Source organism: Pelophylax lessonae, assembly GCF_965119305.1.
Source record: "Pelophylax lessonae genome assembly, chromosome: 2".
In the NCBI taxonomy this organism is placed as follows: domain Eukaryota; kingdom Metazoa; phylum Chordata; class Amphibia; order Anura; family Ranidae; genus Pelophylax; species Pelophylax lessonae.
The window spans coordinates 510,418,021-510,437,291 of NC_138769.1; the positions used below are offsets into that span (position 1 = coordinate 510,418,021).

At 42.2% G+C, this 19,271-nt stretch overlaps 1 protein-coding gene across 1 annotated transcript; it reads left to right on the forward strand.

Annotated features, from left to right (window-relative positions):
* Window positions 1-335: 335 nt before the first annotated feature.
* On the forward strand, window positions 336-18,650 carry LHFPL5 (LHFPL tetraspan subfamily member 5; the record flags this gene model as incomplete). The annotated part of the gene is made up of 4 exons (XM_082248129.1): window positions 336-562; window positions 6,784-7,228; window positions 10,491-10,727; window positions 18,634-18,650. Exons 2-4 carry the CDS (start codon window positions 6,817-6,819, stop codon window positions 18,648-18,650), a joined length of 666 nt encoding a protein of 221 aa, XP_082104255.1. The 5' UTR covers window positions 336-562; window positions 6,784-6,816.
* Between the last annotated feature and the right edge of the window lie 621 nt (window positions 18,651-19,271).

Consider the following 19,271-nt stretch of genomic DNA (forward strand, 5'->3'; position numbering starts at 1 on the left):
AATAATGAATCTACGGACTGCCTTAAAAAGAGGTGTTTGGAATCAAGACTGAGGAGTAAGGTATTTGATGTACAATGCATCAAATTTCATTTTTGCCTGGAATTCGGCTTTAAGTCATTGATATGTTTTTTTTTATAAGTTTTGTTTCAAAGGAAAACAAAAATAAAGAATATAATACAATTATCTGTTGTTATAAACATGGCTTGAAATCCCTAGTAATCCTTTAGGCAGGAGCAAACTTAAATACAGAGAAATCATTTGTAAGGAGATTACCTGTGTTCCCACAATGCACTGGTTTATTCTGGTTTATTGGGGGATGCATGTAAACTCTCTTCAGATGCTAAAGGAAGGAACACACAGATGACACAGTACACTGGCTCATCATGAATAATGAAGAGGGCATAAAATTACACCAGTTCCATCTTATTAGGTTGCATTGTTACCAGAGTCACATTTTGAGCTCTGTTCCCAGGTGCAGTTGGACTTTTGGATCATCAGTTTATTTTACTATGAAACGTCAACTCAACAAAAACATTTGATTCGATCAGCATTACAATCTAAGGTCAGTTTGATTGTACTACTTTTTATATTTAAAGCAGTAAACCAGTTATTAAACCAATAAGTAATATTAAGGTTTGCCCATTACAGAACTGAAACATTTTCTTGATAAAATATTGACTCCATATATTTTTTGATACATGCATAAGAATTATTTGTTGTCTACATTTTGGTTACTAAATGAAATAATAAACTGCAACAACCAATACAGTTGAAGTTTGTGCATAAATGTCATTGTACCTACTTCTTTGGAAATATGGCCAAAAGCAATATGTGTCACCAAAGTTGCAAAGTGTGAAACAATGTGACTGGGATTAGGTAGTTAATTTTAACAAATGGTGTAAAAACTGTAAATTACATTTATTTTATATATTTACTTCACTGCTTTGCCCTGTGTATAAATCCGCAAGTAAGAAACAGTACAGTTGAGGTAATTATACATTGCACTTGCAATTTGTATGTAACCTGCGGCACAAGACAGAGATGATTTAAAGGTTTAAATTTCTCTCTCTCGCTATCTATCTATCTATCTATCTATCTATCTATCTATCTATCTATCTATCTATCTATCTATCTATCTATCTATCTATCTATCTATCTATCTATCTATCTATCTATCTATCTATCTATCTATCTATCTATCTATCTATCTATCTATCTATCTATCTATCTATCTATCTATCTATCTATCTATCTATCTATCTATCTATCTATCTATCTATCTATCTATCTATCTATCTATCTATCTATCTATCTAATCGTTCTATAATATTAGAAATTAGCACAGTGTTACAATAACGTATTAAGCTAATCCTTTTCAATGTAGTAGTAAGTGTTTAACAACCAGTTGGTTAAGGCTATATAAGTGATGTCACTGCCCTGACTCTTCACATCATACAATCATTGAATGCTTTGCATTCCCTGAGAAAAGTGAGTGACTCCCTGTGTTCACCAAGCAACAGGGCAGATGCTCAGCACAGAACCCAGAAGCTAATTGTCATCACTGTAGTGCCTACTACAGTTATTTCCAGCATCCATGAAGATCGGCCAGGTATGGCGTATGCATACTTACATTGGTCTTGGCAAAACCAATATAACTATGCAAAAAATATCCATATCTAAACTCCAGCTGTATAGTTAACATGTGAGGATATAAATAAGGAAGCTGCAATAACTAACTTGTTTTTAAGCAGTGCAAACCCCAGGGCAATCATCCATATTTTTGCTTTACTGCAAAGCAAGTTGCTAACTAGATCAAGCATGCAGCCACTAAATAAGGTGGCATTGTGTTCACTATCTAGTCTTTGGATAATGGCGCGTTTCCACTGAGCTTTCTGGTACGGTTCGGTTCGGTACGGTACGCTATTTATGCCGTTTCCATTATGAATGGTACCCTAATTCCGAACCGTACCGTACCACTTTTTGGTACCCTTTCGTTGGGGTACCAAGCACATTAGACCTGTACCAACTGGGTGGAGCTACACTCTGCAGAACTTTGATTGGTTGACAGAGAATCGTCTATCACAGCTTTCCTGCTGTGACCAGCTACACCACGCCTATCATGAAAAGGGTACTATTGGCAGTGGAAACGCAATGTGTACCGTACTGAACCGTACCGTACCGAACCGAACCGTACCGTACCACTCAGTGGAAACGAGGCATTAGTGGTCTAAAAAAATATATAAAGCACCAATCCATCAATGCGCCACACGAAAATTGAGACAGTATACAGTATCTCACAAAAGTGAGTTCATCCCTCACATCTTTGTAAATATTTTTATTCTATCTTTTCAAAATTAAACTTTGCTACAATGTAAAGTAGTGAGTGTACAGCTTGTATAACAGTGTACATTTGCTGACCCCCTCAAAATAACTCAACACACAGCCATTAATGTCTAAACTGCTGGCAACAAAGGGGGGTACACTCCTAAATTAAATGTCCGAATTGGGCCCAAAGTGTCAATACTTTGTGTGGCCACCATTATTTTCCAGCACTACCTGTAACCCTCTTGGGCTCACCAGAGCTTCACAGGTTGCCACTGGAGTCCTCTTCCACTTCTCCATGACGACATTGTGGAGCTGGTGGATGTTAGAGACCTTGCACAACTCCACCTTCCGTTTGAGTATGCCCCACAGATGCTCAAAAGGGTTTAGATCTGGAGACATACTTGGCCAGTCCATCACCTTCACCCTCAGCTTCTTTAGCAAGGCAGTGGTCATCTTGGAGGTGTGTTTGGGGTCGTTATGTTGGAATATTGCACTGTGGCCCAGTCTCCGAAGGGAGGGGATCATGCTCTGCACAGTATGTCACAGTACATATTGGCATTCATGGTTCCCTCAATGAACGGTAGCTCCCCAGTGCCGGAAGCACTCATGCAGCCGAGACCATGACACTCCCATCACCATGCTTGACTGTAGGCAAGACACACTTGTCTTTGTACTCCTCACCTGGTTGCTGCCACACATGCTTGACACCATCTGAACCAAATAAGTTTATCTTGGTCTCATCAGAACATGGTTCCAGTAATTTATGTCCTTAGTCTTCTTGTCTTCAGCAAACTGTTTGTGTGCATCATCTTTAGAAGAGGCTTTCTTCTGGGGACGTTACCCATGCCGACCAATTTGATGCAGTATGCGGCGTATGGTGTGAGCACTGACAGGCTGACCCCCCACCCCTTCAACCTCTGCAGCAATGCCGACAGCACTCATACGTCTATTTCCCAAAAACAACCTCTGGATATGACGTTGAGCATGTGCACTTAAGTTCTTTGGTCGACCATGACGAGGTATGTTCTGAGTGGAACCTGTCCTGTTAAACCACTGTATGGTTTGGTCACCATGCTGCAGCTCAGGGTTTTGGCAATCTTCTTATAGCCTAGGCCATCTTTATGTAGAGCAACAATTATTTTTTTCAGATCCTCAGAGAGTTCTTTGCCATGAGGTGCCATGTTGAACTTCCAGTGACCAGTATGAGAGAGTGAGAGTGATAACCCCAAATTGAACACACCTGTTCCCCATTCACACCTGAGACCTTGTAAGACTAACGAGTCACCTGACACCGGGGAGGGTAAATGGCTAATTGGGCCTAATTTGGACATTTTACCTTAGGGGTGTACTCTCTTTTGTTGCCAGTGGTTTAGACATTAAAGTTAGTTATTTTGAGGGGACAGCAAATTTACACTGTTATACAAGCTGTACACTCACTACTTTACATTGTAGCAAAGTGTCATTTTTTCAGTGTTGTCACATGAAAAGATATAATAAAATATTTACAAAAATGTGAGGGGTGTACTCACTTTTGTGAGATACTGTATATATGAATAAAGATGACCTGTGTCAAATTTATAGCTGCCACTTTCAATTTAAAAAAAAATCACAACCGTTCACCTAAAACAAATATCTTTAGGTAAACAGCGGCGCTAAAGTGCACAAACATACACAACAAGATAACAGTGCATGCTATTATTACATAAAACTGGTGATTGTGATATACATAAAAAACACCCAAGTGATAAAAATAGCTGAAAGTTCAAAATCAAAAGTCCCTGTAAAAAATTAAGTGCCAAAATATGGCAAGGTGCAATTGAAAAGTCCTCCAGTAGTGTTCAGCTCTTCACACCACACCACGTGTGCACAAGCCACCACTTCCCTATCAGGTTTAAACTCACCAAATCGAATTTCCTCACATTCTCATGTTTATATATCTTCAGTCATTGCACTTACAATGTTTCAATTAAAATTCCTGTTGCCGTACAGCCACGTCCTGATGCGTTTTGTCTACATGACTTCATCCAGGGATCCCTGGACAAAGTCGTGATGATAAAACGCGTTGGGGTGTGGCTGTACGGCAACTGGAAGTGACAAATTATGTGAAACCTGGAAGTGATGTTCTGGCAAGATTCTCCAGTCGGGTGAGGCACTGCCATCTGGCATTAGATCTAACCACGGATACTTTGTGGATACATGTTTGTTACATGCCTGCTTTTAATTTAAAAATTGTAAGTGCAATGACTGAAGATACATTTTAAAAAAATCATGTTTGAGACATACTGCACTAGTGGAGATCTCCCCTTTCCTCCCATACAATGAGTGGCCTGATCCATATTTACAGAGGTGGAGATCGCTGTGGTGGATTAATTAACCCTTTATGGTTAACTGCTCAATTGCCAAACATGAGAATGTGAGGCAATTAGATTCAGTGAGTTTAAACCTGATGGCGAAGGGGTGGCTTGCGCATACGTGGTGTGGTGTCTGTATAGGAAATCCGCGCTACGGTTAATATACCTTAATATAATCCCAGTTAGGGATTTAATAGCAAAACAAAAAACAGGAGGTAGATGGCGCTGCCTGGAGCAAAAATAGAAATTAAATAGGGGATTAGTAAAATTGTTCCACTATTTCTGAAATCCCAGTGATGCTATAGTGCATAAAAAAATAAATAAATAGATAAATAAATAATGTGCATCGAGTAGTGAATTCATAAACAATACTAATACATTTTCATTTTAAAATTACCCAATAAAGTGACTAAGTGCAAAAAAAAGTGTCCATGTGCACAATAAAATAAGATAAAAATCCAAAAAACTTGCATTTAATTATAAATTCAAAAATGAATATTGATCAACTTTCACATCAATCAAAATCCCAATAAAGTGACTAGGTGCAAAAAAATTGCACATATGCACAATAAATGAAATACGTTGATATTAAATATTCAATCTTCAATGGTGATTTGTTATTGTGAAAGAACACGCGTGCTCGCCCTCTCTCTCACAGGACCGCACTCACCAGATCACCAAACCCCTACAGGTATAGCAAGCCTCTTGATATTAAAGATGGTTATTGTAACTTTGCCCAGCTGGATATAAAACCACTTTCCCAGTGCAGATAGATCTTGTCTCAAAGGCCATAGATATATGAAAAGAAAGGTATGTAAATCTTAAAAGTTAGTTCAGTGAGGAACTTGGGTTTCACTTTCATTCACAGTTTTTCCTGACGTCTACATGGCAGCAGGTGTGTGGTGTGAAGAGCTGAACACTATTGGAGGACTATTCAATTGCACCTTGGCATATTTTGGCACTTCATTTTTTACATGGACTTTTGATTGTGAACTTTCAGCTATTTTTATCCCTTGGGCGTTTTTATTTATATCACAGTCACAAGTGTATGTAATTGTAGCATGCACTGTTATCTTGTTGCGTATATCTACTTATACACTTTAGCGCCACCGTTTACCTATAGATATTTGTTTTAGGTGAAATTTTATACTTGTGTTCGCTTTATTTGACCAATCATGAGCCAGCTAAAATACAGTTTTAAAAAAAAATTTCCCTTGCAAATAATTGGCTATTTAAAAAATAAACATGGCTTTACTTCATTTACACATATTTGATTTAAAAAGTGAGCACTTTTCAAAATAAATATTCACTTTGATAAGTGAACAAGCTCTTTTTTAAAATATATCAACTCCAGTGAGTCAACACAGCAGTGAATGTTATCAGATGGCTAAGTATAAGGTTTTCTTTTAGATAACCTGAGCTGTAAATTTGCTCTGCTATGCTGGCTCATTGGAAATCCCACAATGCTTTAGGAATCCCTTGTCATTTATTAAATGTTTATATTTAAAATATGCATATAAAAAAAGCAAATTAAAAAACAAATAAATAGAAGTGACCCCAAACCATTATATATATATATATATATATATATATTTGTTTTACTAATGCTTAATGCGCACTAGGTGGTGTGCAGGTGCCGGTGGAAGGTACAGGCGCACCATCCAGCCCCACTGCTGGCAGCCGGTAAAAGTCTATGAGAGGCAGATAGCCGCTGTGGTTGGGTAGTGAACCTAGCGTTACTAACATTTAGGGCAGTATGTGTCTATGGACAAATGCCCAGAACACAAGAAGCATTTTTCCCTAGGTCCATACTGCTCTAAATGTTAGTAACACTAGGTACACCATGCAGCCCTGTCCAGCTAAAGCAGCTGGCAATCTTCTCATAGAGTTTGACAGGCTGCAGGTAATGGGCTGGATGGTACACCTGTGTTCTCTGCCCGACCGCACATAAATGTCGGAGCCTCATGCACCAGGGTTAAGCACCCATTGTGCATGATGCCTAAGACAGCAGTCGTACATGTTAAAGTATTTGTAGCAGAGATCATCATAAGTCACTGCTGATGCCCTCACAACCTTGCTTTAACATTGTCTCTCTATAATGTTTTAGATTTGGGACGAATAACACTGAACTCCATTCACCATGACCCGGTTGCTGCCTGCACAAGAAGCAGCTAAAATATACCACACCAACTATGTTCGCAATTCTCGTGCCATTGGTGTCTTGTGGGCAGTGTTCACTATATGCTTCTCTGTTATCATGGTGGAAGTGTTCATCCAGCCATATTGGATTGGAGACAGCATAAATACACCTCAAGCTGGTTACTTTGGACTGTTTAGCTACTGTATAGGCAATGCATTGACCTCAGAGCTCATCTGCAAAGGAGGCGCCTTGGACTTTGAATCTGTACCTTCAGGAGCCTTCAAAACAGCCATGTTTTTTGTAGGAGTGTCAATGTTTTTGGTGGTGGGCTCCATGGTGGCTTTTAGTCTTTTCTTCTTCTGCAATTCAGCAACAGTGTACAAGGTCTGTGCATGGATGCAGCTGGCTGCAGGTAAATGCTAACACTATTTAAATTAAACTGGGTATACACACATAGATTATTTTTGCTGAACCTGTGGGCTGAACAAAAATAATCTAACAGATCTCCCCATCCACACGAAACAGTGCAGATGGATAAATCTCCCGCCGCAGCTATTGTATTCTGCATAGGCGTGCGCAGCCTATTGCATTAGGGTGTGCACATCAAAGCCCAAAGCCCCAGTGGATGGTGGGTGTGGCCAAATTGTGTTTACAGTGGGAGGGGCTTAAAGGGACATGGTTAAATAAAAGCATTCCTGTACCCATAAAATATGCTTTTGGTCCTCCCTCACCCCACTGATGCTGACCGTTAATTACTACTGACCTCTGAACTCTGCGTTAATTACTACTAACCCTGGAACTCTGCTTTACTTATTACTGACCTCTGAACTCTGCGTTAATTACTACTAACCCTGGAACTCTGCTTTACTTATTACTGACCTCTGAGTCACTTCTAATCTCTGCGTCACTTACTACAGAGTTCAAAGGTTAGTGGTAGGTGATGCAGAATTCAGAGGTCAGTACTAAGTGAGGCAGAGTTCAGAGTTCAGTGCTAAGTAATGGAGAGTTCAGAGGTTAGTGCTACGTGAGGCAGAGGTTAGGGGCCATTACTAAAAGAGGAAGAGCTAAGTGAGGCAGAGTTCAGAGGTCAGTGCTAAGTGAGGCAGAGCTTAGGGGGCATTACTAAGTGAGGCAGAGGTCAGAGCTAAGTGAGGCAGAGTTCAGAGGTCAGTGCTAAGTGATGGAGAGTTCAGAGGCTAGTGCTAAGTGAGGCAGAGGTTAGGGGTCATTACTAAGTAAAGCAGAGCTAAGTGAGGCAGAGTTCAGAGCTCAGTGCTAAGTGATAGAGAGTTCAGAGGTCAGTGCTAAGTGAGGCAGAGGTTTGGGGTCTGTACTAAGTGAGGCAGAGATTTAGGGGTCAGTACTAAGTTAGGCAGAGTTCAGAGGTCAGTACTAAGTGAGACAGAGTTCAGAGGTCAGAGCTAAGTGAGGCAGAGTTCAGAGGTCAGTGCTAAGTGAGGCTGAGGGTCAGTACTAAGTGAGGCAGAAGTCAGAGCTAAGTGATGCAGAGTTCAGAGGTCAGTGCTAAGTGAGGCAGAGATCTGAGGTCATTGCTAAGTGCGGCAGAGGTTAGGGGTTAATACTAAGTGAGGCAGAGTGGACATGGACTCCTCATAGTACTCAGGAGGATACTGCAGCTCCAACTCTTCTACTCCTTTTCCCTGGTCCAGTAGGCGGAGATAAATTTTAGCTATTCATAGCACCACCCATTGGACCAAGGAATAGGAGAAGTGGGAGAAGAGCCTAAGCTGCACTACCCAGAGTACTGTGAAGAGTCACAGGAAGAAGAACTCTTTCCGTGTCTCCCCTACAGCTATGCTTGTTAAAGGCAGCTACAAAGGAAACTCTGTTTGTTTATGCCACAGAGGGGGCGGGTGCTAAAGAGAGGCACAGTGAGTAGAAGGCAGGGCTAGAATTGGCTTGTAGCCCCATCCCCGCTGCTGTATGGGCCTTTAGCACCCACCCCTCCCCCGTACAAAGCAAACCACTCTTAATCACAGCCCCGCCTCCCTACTTCCTGTGCCAGGCCTTTACTACCTGCCCCCTCCCTGGAATAAACAAGCATTGTTTCCTCTGTAGTGGCTTGTGACAAGTGCAGCTGCAGGGGAGATACAGAAGATAGGAGCCGAGTGCCAGAACAGTTCAGCGATTAAGCATGGATGGACACACCAGGTTTTAATTGAAGTCTCGGTATGGTTCTACCCCATCCAGGGCGCTTGGGAAGTATGCACGGGGGGTGATTAGGATGTGCCCAGGCGCACCCAGCACACCCCCTGCGCATGCCTATGGTATTCTGAGAGCCACACCTTTCAGAATATCTAAGCAGCGGCTGACTGGATAATGACACTGTTTGGCTGACAATTTTCTACTGGACTCCTTTGATTTTTCTCGAACAAAGGATGTCAGGTGGAAGGCAGCTAACAGGGCCACTCACATTTGGCTGGTTGCTCAGGAACCGGCCGACATTCACGTAGTGTTTATGCAGCCTTAGGCCAGCCATAGATGGATCAAATCTGGCCCAGTTTAGCAGGGATCGGCCGAGCTTTGATCCATCTATGGATCGGCAGGTTGTACTGAAGCTAGCAGTGATCATTGTGTTTTGTCGGCAGGGAAGGCTATCCACTGGCAGGACACAATAGCTCTGAAGGAGGGGTTTCCCCATCAACACTGACTGTGTTGATGGGGAAAATTGTGCATACTCTGTAGGCTGCTATAGAATAATAAATAGGTCAGTGTTATTTTCATTAGTTAAATTAATGTTTTACTGCATTTTATTTGATGCTGTCGGCCTGTCTTGTATGTAATTCCACACTAAGGGTTCTTTCATGCTGGCTTTCCACCTGGTGGACTCCGTTTTGCTCAGCGGGGATCGATCCGCCGATCCCCACTGAGCAGGCGGATGACAGCTCCATCTCCGCTTGCTTTGCAGAGACGGAGCTGTCAGATTCCCGCTCTCCTCTTTGGGGGATCGGAGGAAAAGGACCGCCTGTCCGTTGTCGTCCATTTTCATCCGATCCTATCTGATCCGATCCTCCAGACGGATGGAAAATAGGGTTACCATCCGTCTAGATTTCACAAACAGGATCGGATAGCAGTGAGTTTCAGCGGAGATGTCACCGCTGACATCCGCTGCTCCATAGGGCTGCATGCAGCATCTGATCCGGTCCGCCTGAAAAAACTGACAGGCGGACCGGATCGGAAAGCCGTGTGAAAGGGGCCTAAGGATTAATTCACATGGGCACCTAAAATACAGCGATTCGTTCAGTGTAATTTTGTACGCATCTAAATGAAGCACTAATCATTGAAGCTTATAAACACAGCTGCATCTACAAGCAACAATGTGTGCTGTTTACCAAAGAGTAGGACACAGCTATGTCCAGGGCATTGCAGATCTATAGCTTATTTTTGTGTGCACATGCATAAAAACATGGAAGATCCATATATGCATAAGCCATTAGAAGAATTGTATGAGTCTAAACATTGTACGCATCCAAACATGCCTAGACAAGGGTACTTTAGGTGCATATTTATTGCAGGATCTTCTCCTAGCTCTGCCAGCAAGAACCTGCATTCCTTGCAGAAAATATGCATATACCCATGTGAATGAAGCCTCATGCATTTTATTACTGCCATTCTGATTGTGCACTGAAGGTGTTTTTTTGCTGTCCTTGTAGCTGCTGGCTTAATGATTGGCTGCCTCATTTACCCTGATGGGTGGGACTCTGCAGAAGTCAAACGCATGTGTGGAGACAAGACCGATAAATACACACTAGGAGCATGCACAATACGCTGGGCATATATCCTAGCTATCATTGCCATCCTAGATGCCCTCATTCTCTCTTTTCTGGCCTTTGTCCTTGGGAACAGACAGGACAGTTTGCTTCCAGAGGATTTCAAGATCGAGAGCAAAGGTTAGAATAATTAATTTTTTATTGCCAATTTCTGTAATGTTACGCAATTACTAAAATAACCCTAATATAATTCAAATGAAAAAATAACAACATAATGCATTTATACAAAGTAAATAATATAGCTGCACAAAAAAAAGGATTTTTGACTTACTGTAAAATCCTTTTCTCTGAAGTTCAATGACAGACGCAGCTCCATAATCTTCTTAACCATTGGGTTATGCTGCCCCCTACAGGAGTAGGACACTAGGCCACTTTTCCACACCTATAGGGCAGTCCCTGAAGGCAGACACCCACTCACTCTGCTGTAGGATTCAGTTTTGTTGCAAGCAGTGTCAGAAGTAAAAAACCCCAACCCACTCAGAAATAGAGGGGCGGGTGCTGCGTCTGTCAATAAACTTCAGAGAAAAGGATTTTACGGTAAGTCAAATACCCAGTTTTCTCTATCGTTCATTGACAGACGCAGCTCCATATTCTTCTTAACCATTGGGACGTCCCAAAGCAGTATTTGCATGAGGGGTGGGAAAACAACGCAGAGAAAGAATGTAATTCCCCAAAGGCTAAATTTAGCCAACTAGGTAACATGGAGCTCAACCAGGAACAACTGGAGCTCACCTAGAAACAACATACACTCTCAAAGGGAAAAGTTGCTCTTTTAAACAGCAGCCTGCAAAACCTTGCGGTCAAAAGAAGCATCCGAGGATGCCAACACATCTACTTAGTAGAATTGACTTGCAAACTTGTATTACTGACGCCTGATGGCGAAAGGCCCAAGAGGCACTCAGCACCCTAGCAGAATGCGCCTTCCCAGGAAAAGGTGGAACCTGACTCTTAAGTGAATACGCCTGTACCACCATCTGATCAATATGGATATGGTTGCAGCAGACGCAGCAAATTCCTTCCGAGGTCCTTCCATGAGGACAAAAAGAGTCTGATTTCCTGAAAGACTCAGTAACCACCAGGCAAACCCTAATTGCCCGAACCACAGCCAAAGAATCCAAGGCAATTTCCTTGGGATGCTTGGGCTTAGGACAGAGTGAAGGCAGCACAATGTCTTCATTCAATGGAAATCAGAAACTACCTTAGGAAGAAACGACTAATTAGGTCGAAGTACCACTTAATCTCTTTGGACCACCAGAGAAGGAGAACGGCAGGACAGCGTCGCCAATTATGACACTCTGTGGCAGAGGTAATAGCTACCAAAAAGGCTACCTTCTGTGACAGTGTAAGCAGAGGAATCTCCCTAAGTTTTCAAAGGGAGGTTTTTGAAGAACAGACAGTACCAAGTTAAAATCCCACGGAGGTAACAGGGACCGTATCGGAGGAGCCACATGACGAACTCCCTAGATAAAAGTGCAAATCAAAGAATGTGTAACTAAAGGGCATTGAAAAAACATAGCCAAAGCCGACACCTGGCCTTTAATAGTACCCAAGGCCCATCGCTGCTCAACTCCCCTTTGGAGGAAAGCCAATATCCTCGACACTGAAAAGGAGCGTGGATGCACTTTAATCGATTCACACCATGAGATGTACGATTTCCAGGTACGATGATAAATCTTCCTGGTGGTAGATTTTCTAGCCTTCAACAGTGTAAGAATCACTGAGCCAGAAAGACCCCTATCCTTCAACACCTAGCTTTTAACAGCCACGCCGTTAAAGCTAGTGACCGTAAAGCAGGATGGAAGGTGTAGTACCAGGGGAGATTGAGGTAGTGTAGGTAACGAATAGCAGGTCGTTATCCTAATTATCCCCATAGAATAGAGGGTAATTATGTCCAACAGGATTGGGGATGCCACTCAGTGAACTTCTTGCTGCATGTATGCGTTCCTTGATGAACCAATCAAGGGCGAATACTGCTGTGCAAGATATGAGCGACTTCTTTCTCTGGAAGCTCAGATCCTGGATCTAGAAAACAAGGTGGCAACACTGCGTAGCATCAACAACCTGAAAAGGAGCTTGGACATTACTCAGCAGGTGCTTGCAGGGGCCAGCAGAGAGGAGGATGGAGACATGGGGATGCAGGCACTGGAGGTAGGCAGTTGGGTGACAGTTAGAAGGAGGGGAAGAGGAAAGAGGCCAGTCCTGAGTTGGTACACCCCAACAAATATGCCAAGTTGCATGATGATGGAGATATCAGCTCAGGGGCGGCAGTGCTGGAGCAGGCGGCCTCCCCCAGCTGCCAGGGGAGCGGCGGCTCCAGGAAGGAGGGGGGCCGTGACTTAGGTAAGGTTAGACAGGTAGTGGTAGTAGGGGACTCAATTATCAAGAGGACAGAGAGGGTAATCTGTCAAAACGATCGTGGTAGCCAAACAGTATGTTGTTTCCGGGTGCTCGAGTTCGGCACATCGCGGATCGGGTGGACAGATTATTGGGCGGGGCTGGGGAGGACCCAGCGGTCATATTGCATGTAGGCACCAATGACCAAGTGAGAGGAAGGTGGAGGATCCTAAAAAATGATTTCAGGGACTTAGGGAATAGATTGTGGAATAGGACCTCCAAGGTGGTTTTCTCTGAAATACTGCCTGTACCTCGAGCCACAGCAGAGAGGCAGAAGGAGCTTAGGGAATTGAACAAGTGGCTGAGGAAGTGGTGTAGGAAGGAGGGGTTTGGGTTCCTGGAGAACTGGACTGACTTCTCAGTCGGCTACCAGCTCTTTAGTAAGGACGGGCTGCACTTTAATGGGGATGGTACAGCTCTATTGTCAGAAAGATGGCCACAAAGTTGGAGGGGCTTTTATACTAGGTGTTGGGGGGAGCTCAAAGGTAGAGTCAGTTAGTAGGGAGCAAAGGACAGAAGGTATTATTGGGGTCAGCAGCGACAGTAGAACCGTAGCGACAACCACTGGGGGTCTGTGCAGACAAACCTCAGACCAAATAGGAATAAACTTAAGTTCTCTATCCACTTCTACAAAACTAAGAGGGGTATATGCAAATGCCAGGAGCCTAGCTAATAAAATGGATGAGTTGGAACTGTTAATACACGAGGAGGACATAGACCTTGTGGGAATAACAGAAACTTGGTTTGACCCCTCACACTGGCATCCGTGGTTACCATGGTCCAATACAATGGAAGGAAGGACTTGCCCTGATACAGGGCCAAAGAACGGAGCCACCACAGAAGAGCACTTCTTGCGTTTTGACTCAACTGAATCAGATTGTCCAAAGATTTTGGATCCTTGTTCCACTTGACAAGAATACTCCTTTGCAGAGGTCTAGTGTCGAACTGAGCAAATGGAACCGCCCCAAAGGTAGACACCATCAGGCCTTGAGCTCGCATGCAAGTCCGCAATGAGGACAGAGCGCTGGATAACAGCAACCGAGTCTCCCTCTGCAATTTTTGCAGCTTTTCCGGGGGAAGAAACACCCTTGCAGAGTCAGTCCCAGATAAACCATTTTGGAGGCTGGGAAAAGAGCAGATTTTCTGAAATTGATGGTCCAACTGAACTCTTGCAGAGTTGGTACAGTGATTGACAGATTAAAAAAGAAGTTCGGGAATAAAAAAAAAAAAAAAAAACATTTACACTCACCTAGGTGGATACAGCATTGGTCCGATGCTGCATCCTTCCCCCGTCAGCTCTAAGACCAAGAACTGAGAGATTACATGACTGCGGATTGCTTGATTCTCGGTCTTCAGTGAGCAGAGAGTGGTGAATGCCAGTCACTGGCTTTCTGCTTTAAACAATGGATAAGGGGGTGACCAGCGCTATGGAGTAAAAAATATTTTTCAGGTGTAGAAGCTGCCACCAACCAACCCCTAAAGATTAGGAGCCAGAAATATATAGGAAAAGGATAAACGGTTGGAAACGGCACTACCAAGGTCTTATACAATAGTGGTATTCCCAGATCGCAAAATAATATACAAAATGTGCAGAATAAAGTGCAAGTGCAAATGTGCAAAATGGCAGAGATAATATCTGGGTTAAAAAAAAATATATAAGCCTTATAAAGTGCTCAAGGTGTTATAAAGGATATCACAAAGTGCAAATAAATAATTTATTGTACTTAAAAAATGGTGCACCAAAATCTCAGTGACCTGAGTGATAAAAGTGACAGAGAAATATATAGTGCAGTAAAAACAAGGGGAAAAACCCCTCTACAAACAGCTGTGCTTGAATAAATGTCCGTGGTGTGTGAGATAGAATAAAGGTGAGTATGGTGGAACACTGGTGCTGGTGTTCTAAAATTTTCTCGGACCCGTGAAAAAAATCGGACCTCGTCACTTCCGGTGACAGAGCATCACAAAACAGCTGATAGGAGTCGTCCGTGCGCATGCGCAGAAGACATTTTTCGAGGTTTGGAAAAATTATAACAGAGAGCGGACAGCTGATTGAGAGAGGGCGGGGCTGAGGTGCGACGGAGGACACCGCCGCGTCATCGAGACATCAGGGAGGGAGGCACATATGCAGAGCTGGCGGAGGAGGCGGGATGGAGGTGCGGCCGTGTAATATATACAGGGCTTAAGCGATTCCTTCTGTTTTATTATCTTTAGTAATTGTATTATTTATCCTTCGGATTTCATTACATTTAGTATTTCTATAATACAAAATAAGAAATACTAAAATGTAATGAAATCCTAAGGATAAATAATACGATAATTAGTAAAGATAATAAAACAGAAGGAGTCGCTAAAGTCCTGCATTTATTACACGGCCGCACCTCCGTCCCGCCTCCTCTATTCAGCTCTGCAGATGACGCGGCGGTGTCTTCCGTCCCACCTCAGCCCCGCCTCCTCTCATTCAACTGGCCGCTCTGTGTTAGAAGTTTACCAAACCAAGATAATGTCTTGTGCGCATGCGCACTTGAGACTCCCATAACCGGAAGTGACGAGGTCCGATTTTTTCACGGGTCTGACAAAATTTTACAACACCGGTCCCTTTAGTGTCCACTAGATGTCGCACTCACCCTTGGATCTCAAAGCAATATAATCAAAGTTGTGCAAAAAACACTACTAAAAAGGCTTATGTTTGGGTCCAAAATAAAGTGCACTAGTGACTTGTGGTGTAACAAGAATAACCAATTTTTTAATAAGGACCCAAAACAAGGTGCAATAGTAAAGTGTTGTGCAATAAATAAGCCAAAATAATGGAGAAACAGTGAATTTTATTTCAAAAAATAAATGAAACAGTGCAATTTAATAGTGATAAATTGTGCTTGCTGGAAATTACATAAATAAGATAAATAAATAAATTCCTCCTTAGGATGAAAGTGCTGTATGTAATCAAATAGAATTTCCACTTAGTGAAGGGTTAAGTGAAAAATGTTATTATAAATAAACAACTCAAGAGAGATAAAATGAGACAAATTGGGGTTGCACCCACCAGTGTGACCACTAGGTGTCGCCCCTCACATACGACCTGTTAGCCAAACGATAGGATTTTTCGGGGGTTCTCCGGAAAAATGAGCGTCAGCTTTAGGTTCCTCGAAAAGAAAGACGGGACCCCATTATGTCGTATACAATATATTAAGAGTTGGAAAGTAGTAGTGACTCACGGTTAGGCTGTCCGAGATCAGTTGGGTGCGGCCGGGAAGCTTCCGCGTTCCACGGCCCAGGCTCCGAAAAAAACGGAAGTGACATAATGACGTTTTGACTCCACCCTGCGCGTTTCGTCAGAGGACGTCTGCTGGAGTGGCAGGGTGGAGTCAAAACGTCATTACGTCACTCCCGTTTTTTTCGGAGCCTGGGCTGTGGAACGCGGAAGCTTCCCGGCCGCACCTAACTGATCTCGGACAGCCTAACCGAGAATGAAGTGCACTCCTGTAACCCACAGGAGAAATAGGGCCAAAAGAGCTTTGGCCCTACTTCTCCTTTAAATCAAGAATTTACCAATTATTATTTTTGTAGCTGATAATCTCTTACCAAATTTTCTAAAAAAAAACTGCATACTGTATACAACCTGTAGTCTGCAGAGATTAAACCAAAACACTGGCAGCAAAACCACGATTGCTGCCAGGCAAGAAACACTTCTAAATACAATGCAAAATGGGAAACTTTGAGGCTGATTTACTAAAGAATTTGAGAATATTCACACAATAAATAGTGTGAAGATTCACTTCAATTATACAATCATATGAAAAAGAAGCTCTGTTTACTTATTTCATCTGCACATGATTGGATAATGGAAGTGATTATGCACACCTTTAATTTTCCTTCATTCATGTTCCAAACACATGTGATAAACAAGCCACCATGCTGAAATATCTTGTAAAGAGACGCAGCATTCAGAATAGGAGTGGACTACATCTCCTACTAATGGGAGGATGGAATCATGGGAGCTGTCATGGCTTACTTTGGGGGTGCAGGCTTCAAGGCTGTCATTGTACTCCTTCTCACTACCTTATGAGTTATTTAACTAGAAATGGCATGTACCCAATGAAGTCTGAATTTCCTATTCTCGGGTCTTGTTCCAGGTCAATGACTCGCCAGCTATTGAAGTCAAGATAAGGCAACAGCTGGAGCCAATACTTTCCAAAGCAACCCTAGCAAAGACCATTTTCTCCCAGATTCTTAAGGAACCTATACCAGTGATGGTGAACCTTGGCACCCCAGATGTTTTGGAACTACATTTCCCATAATGCTCACCTACAATGAAGAGTACATGAGCATCATGGGAAATGTAGTTCCAAAACTTCTGGGGTGCCACGGTTCGCCATCATTGCAGTATATAATGTTGTACTAAATATGACCAGAAAAGTAGGGGAGGCTCATGCTGTATGTGTTTCTTCCAGTAATGAAAGCCTTAGGGGGGACATGTATAAGCAATGGTATTTTGAAAATAAATGCTCAGCATTGTGCTTTACAAATGTGCATTAACATAAAAAAAAAAAAAAAATAATATTAATAAAAAAATAAATAAAAAAAAGCCGGGAGGAGAGCCTGGTCATGTGACCCATCAAAGTCACATAACTGGATCTCTTCCAGCCACCGAGTTCTCTTTGCTGCGCTAAGCATGGAGAATCACAGGCTCCACGTCGCGGCGCGCATATTATGAATGATTTATAAAACGCTGATCGCATTATGGACTTGCACTATCTGCTCTCTGTTATAAATTAAACCCTTAGCATTATTTTGAAAGTCTGTTTAAGGCATGTTCTAGCACTGAACGTCCTTCCTGTTTGTCTGTTACCATAAGAACAGAAGCAGGTTAGAGGCTCAAATATTATTAAGCATTTCAGAACATCACCGAAACACCAACCTCTCCTACAGCCTAAGGTGCTTACAAAGGATGGAACTTAATAATAAAAAACGTGTCTAAAAAAATCTGTTTTGAAAATACCAAAAAAAAAAAAAAAAAGCCAATCCTTATCTTCTCTACCTGAACTCCACTGTTTTCTCAAAGACTACAAGTGTTATCAAAGCAGCTACGCAATGTGATTCAGAGGTCTAGACAGAGTACCTGCAAACATTTAGAAACTCATGCGTATTTTTATTATTATGAATCTGCTTTAAAGTGGTTGTAAACCTCAGACATGAAATATGAGCAAAGTATATCCCTCTATAGTGTGTGCTTGTCTCAATTAAGAGCACAGAGTGTAATTTCTTTCTGCTGCTTTGTTCCTCTGCTATCAGCATGAATCATTTCTGACAAGTTTCCTGACACCAAGAGAAAAAAGGTGACAGGGGAGAGCGCAGTCTGTGATTGACAGCCTCAGCTCTGTTCCTGTGTGCTGTATGAAGTGGGGGGGGGGGGGGTGTCCCTTTCCCTCCAATGAGCTCTCTTCACTAATGTAACTTCAGCTCCCCGCCTCCTGCTTTTCAGAGCTAAGAGATCCTGTGTAAATTCTGCACTTTGAATGGATGTAGGGGGAAAGGGCTGTAGAAAAAAAAGGTACAACTTATGTAAGGGGATTTGTGTGTTTGGGTTTAGCTGTGTAATAAGACGCTGACCTTTTCTTTTTCTTGTGTTTTACAGAAGAGGAGAGTGGCTAAAAAGAATTGCACTTCAAGAACATATCAAGCTGTGTGTTATATATATGTACTAGACATAATCTTGGAGATAACACATTCACTGAGTGAGAAGAAAATACGTGAACACTGAGCATTAAACTTGGCCAGTTACACTTCGAAAACTATTTCATTTTCACAAAACACAGTTTTTATATTTGAGTATCATATCTTTGTTAGAAACTGAAAGAAAATATTAAAAACCAGTGTGATTTTCATAATATTGACTATGCCAATTCATTAACACGCTGAAGAGCTTGTTCATACTAGGGGCTCTTTCTTGCAGTTCGCTGCAACACATACATGAATATATTTGTGAAAGCATACTTTTACACCATGGTTACGAGGAACCATTGGGTATTGAATTTTATTTCAGAAGCGACTGAACTGATCATTCGTTTGTGCAACAATTATCTACATATTTAACAGAGATTTCGCATATTCTCTTCTTCCTCAAATATCCAGCATAAACATAGTGCAGAACATGTGAAGAAGGCCGATCATCATAAAAGGATATCTTCCTTACATCATATCCAGTCTAAACACAGTGCAGAACATGTAAAGAAGGCAAATCATCATAATGAAAACAACAGCACCATCTAGTGG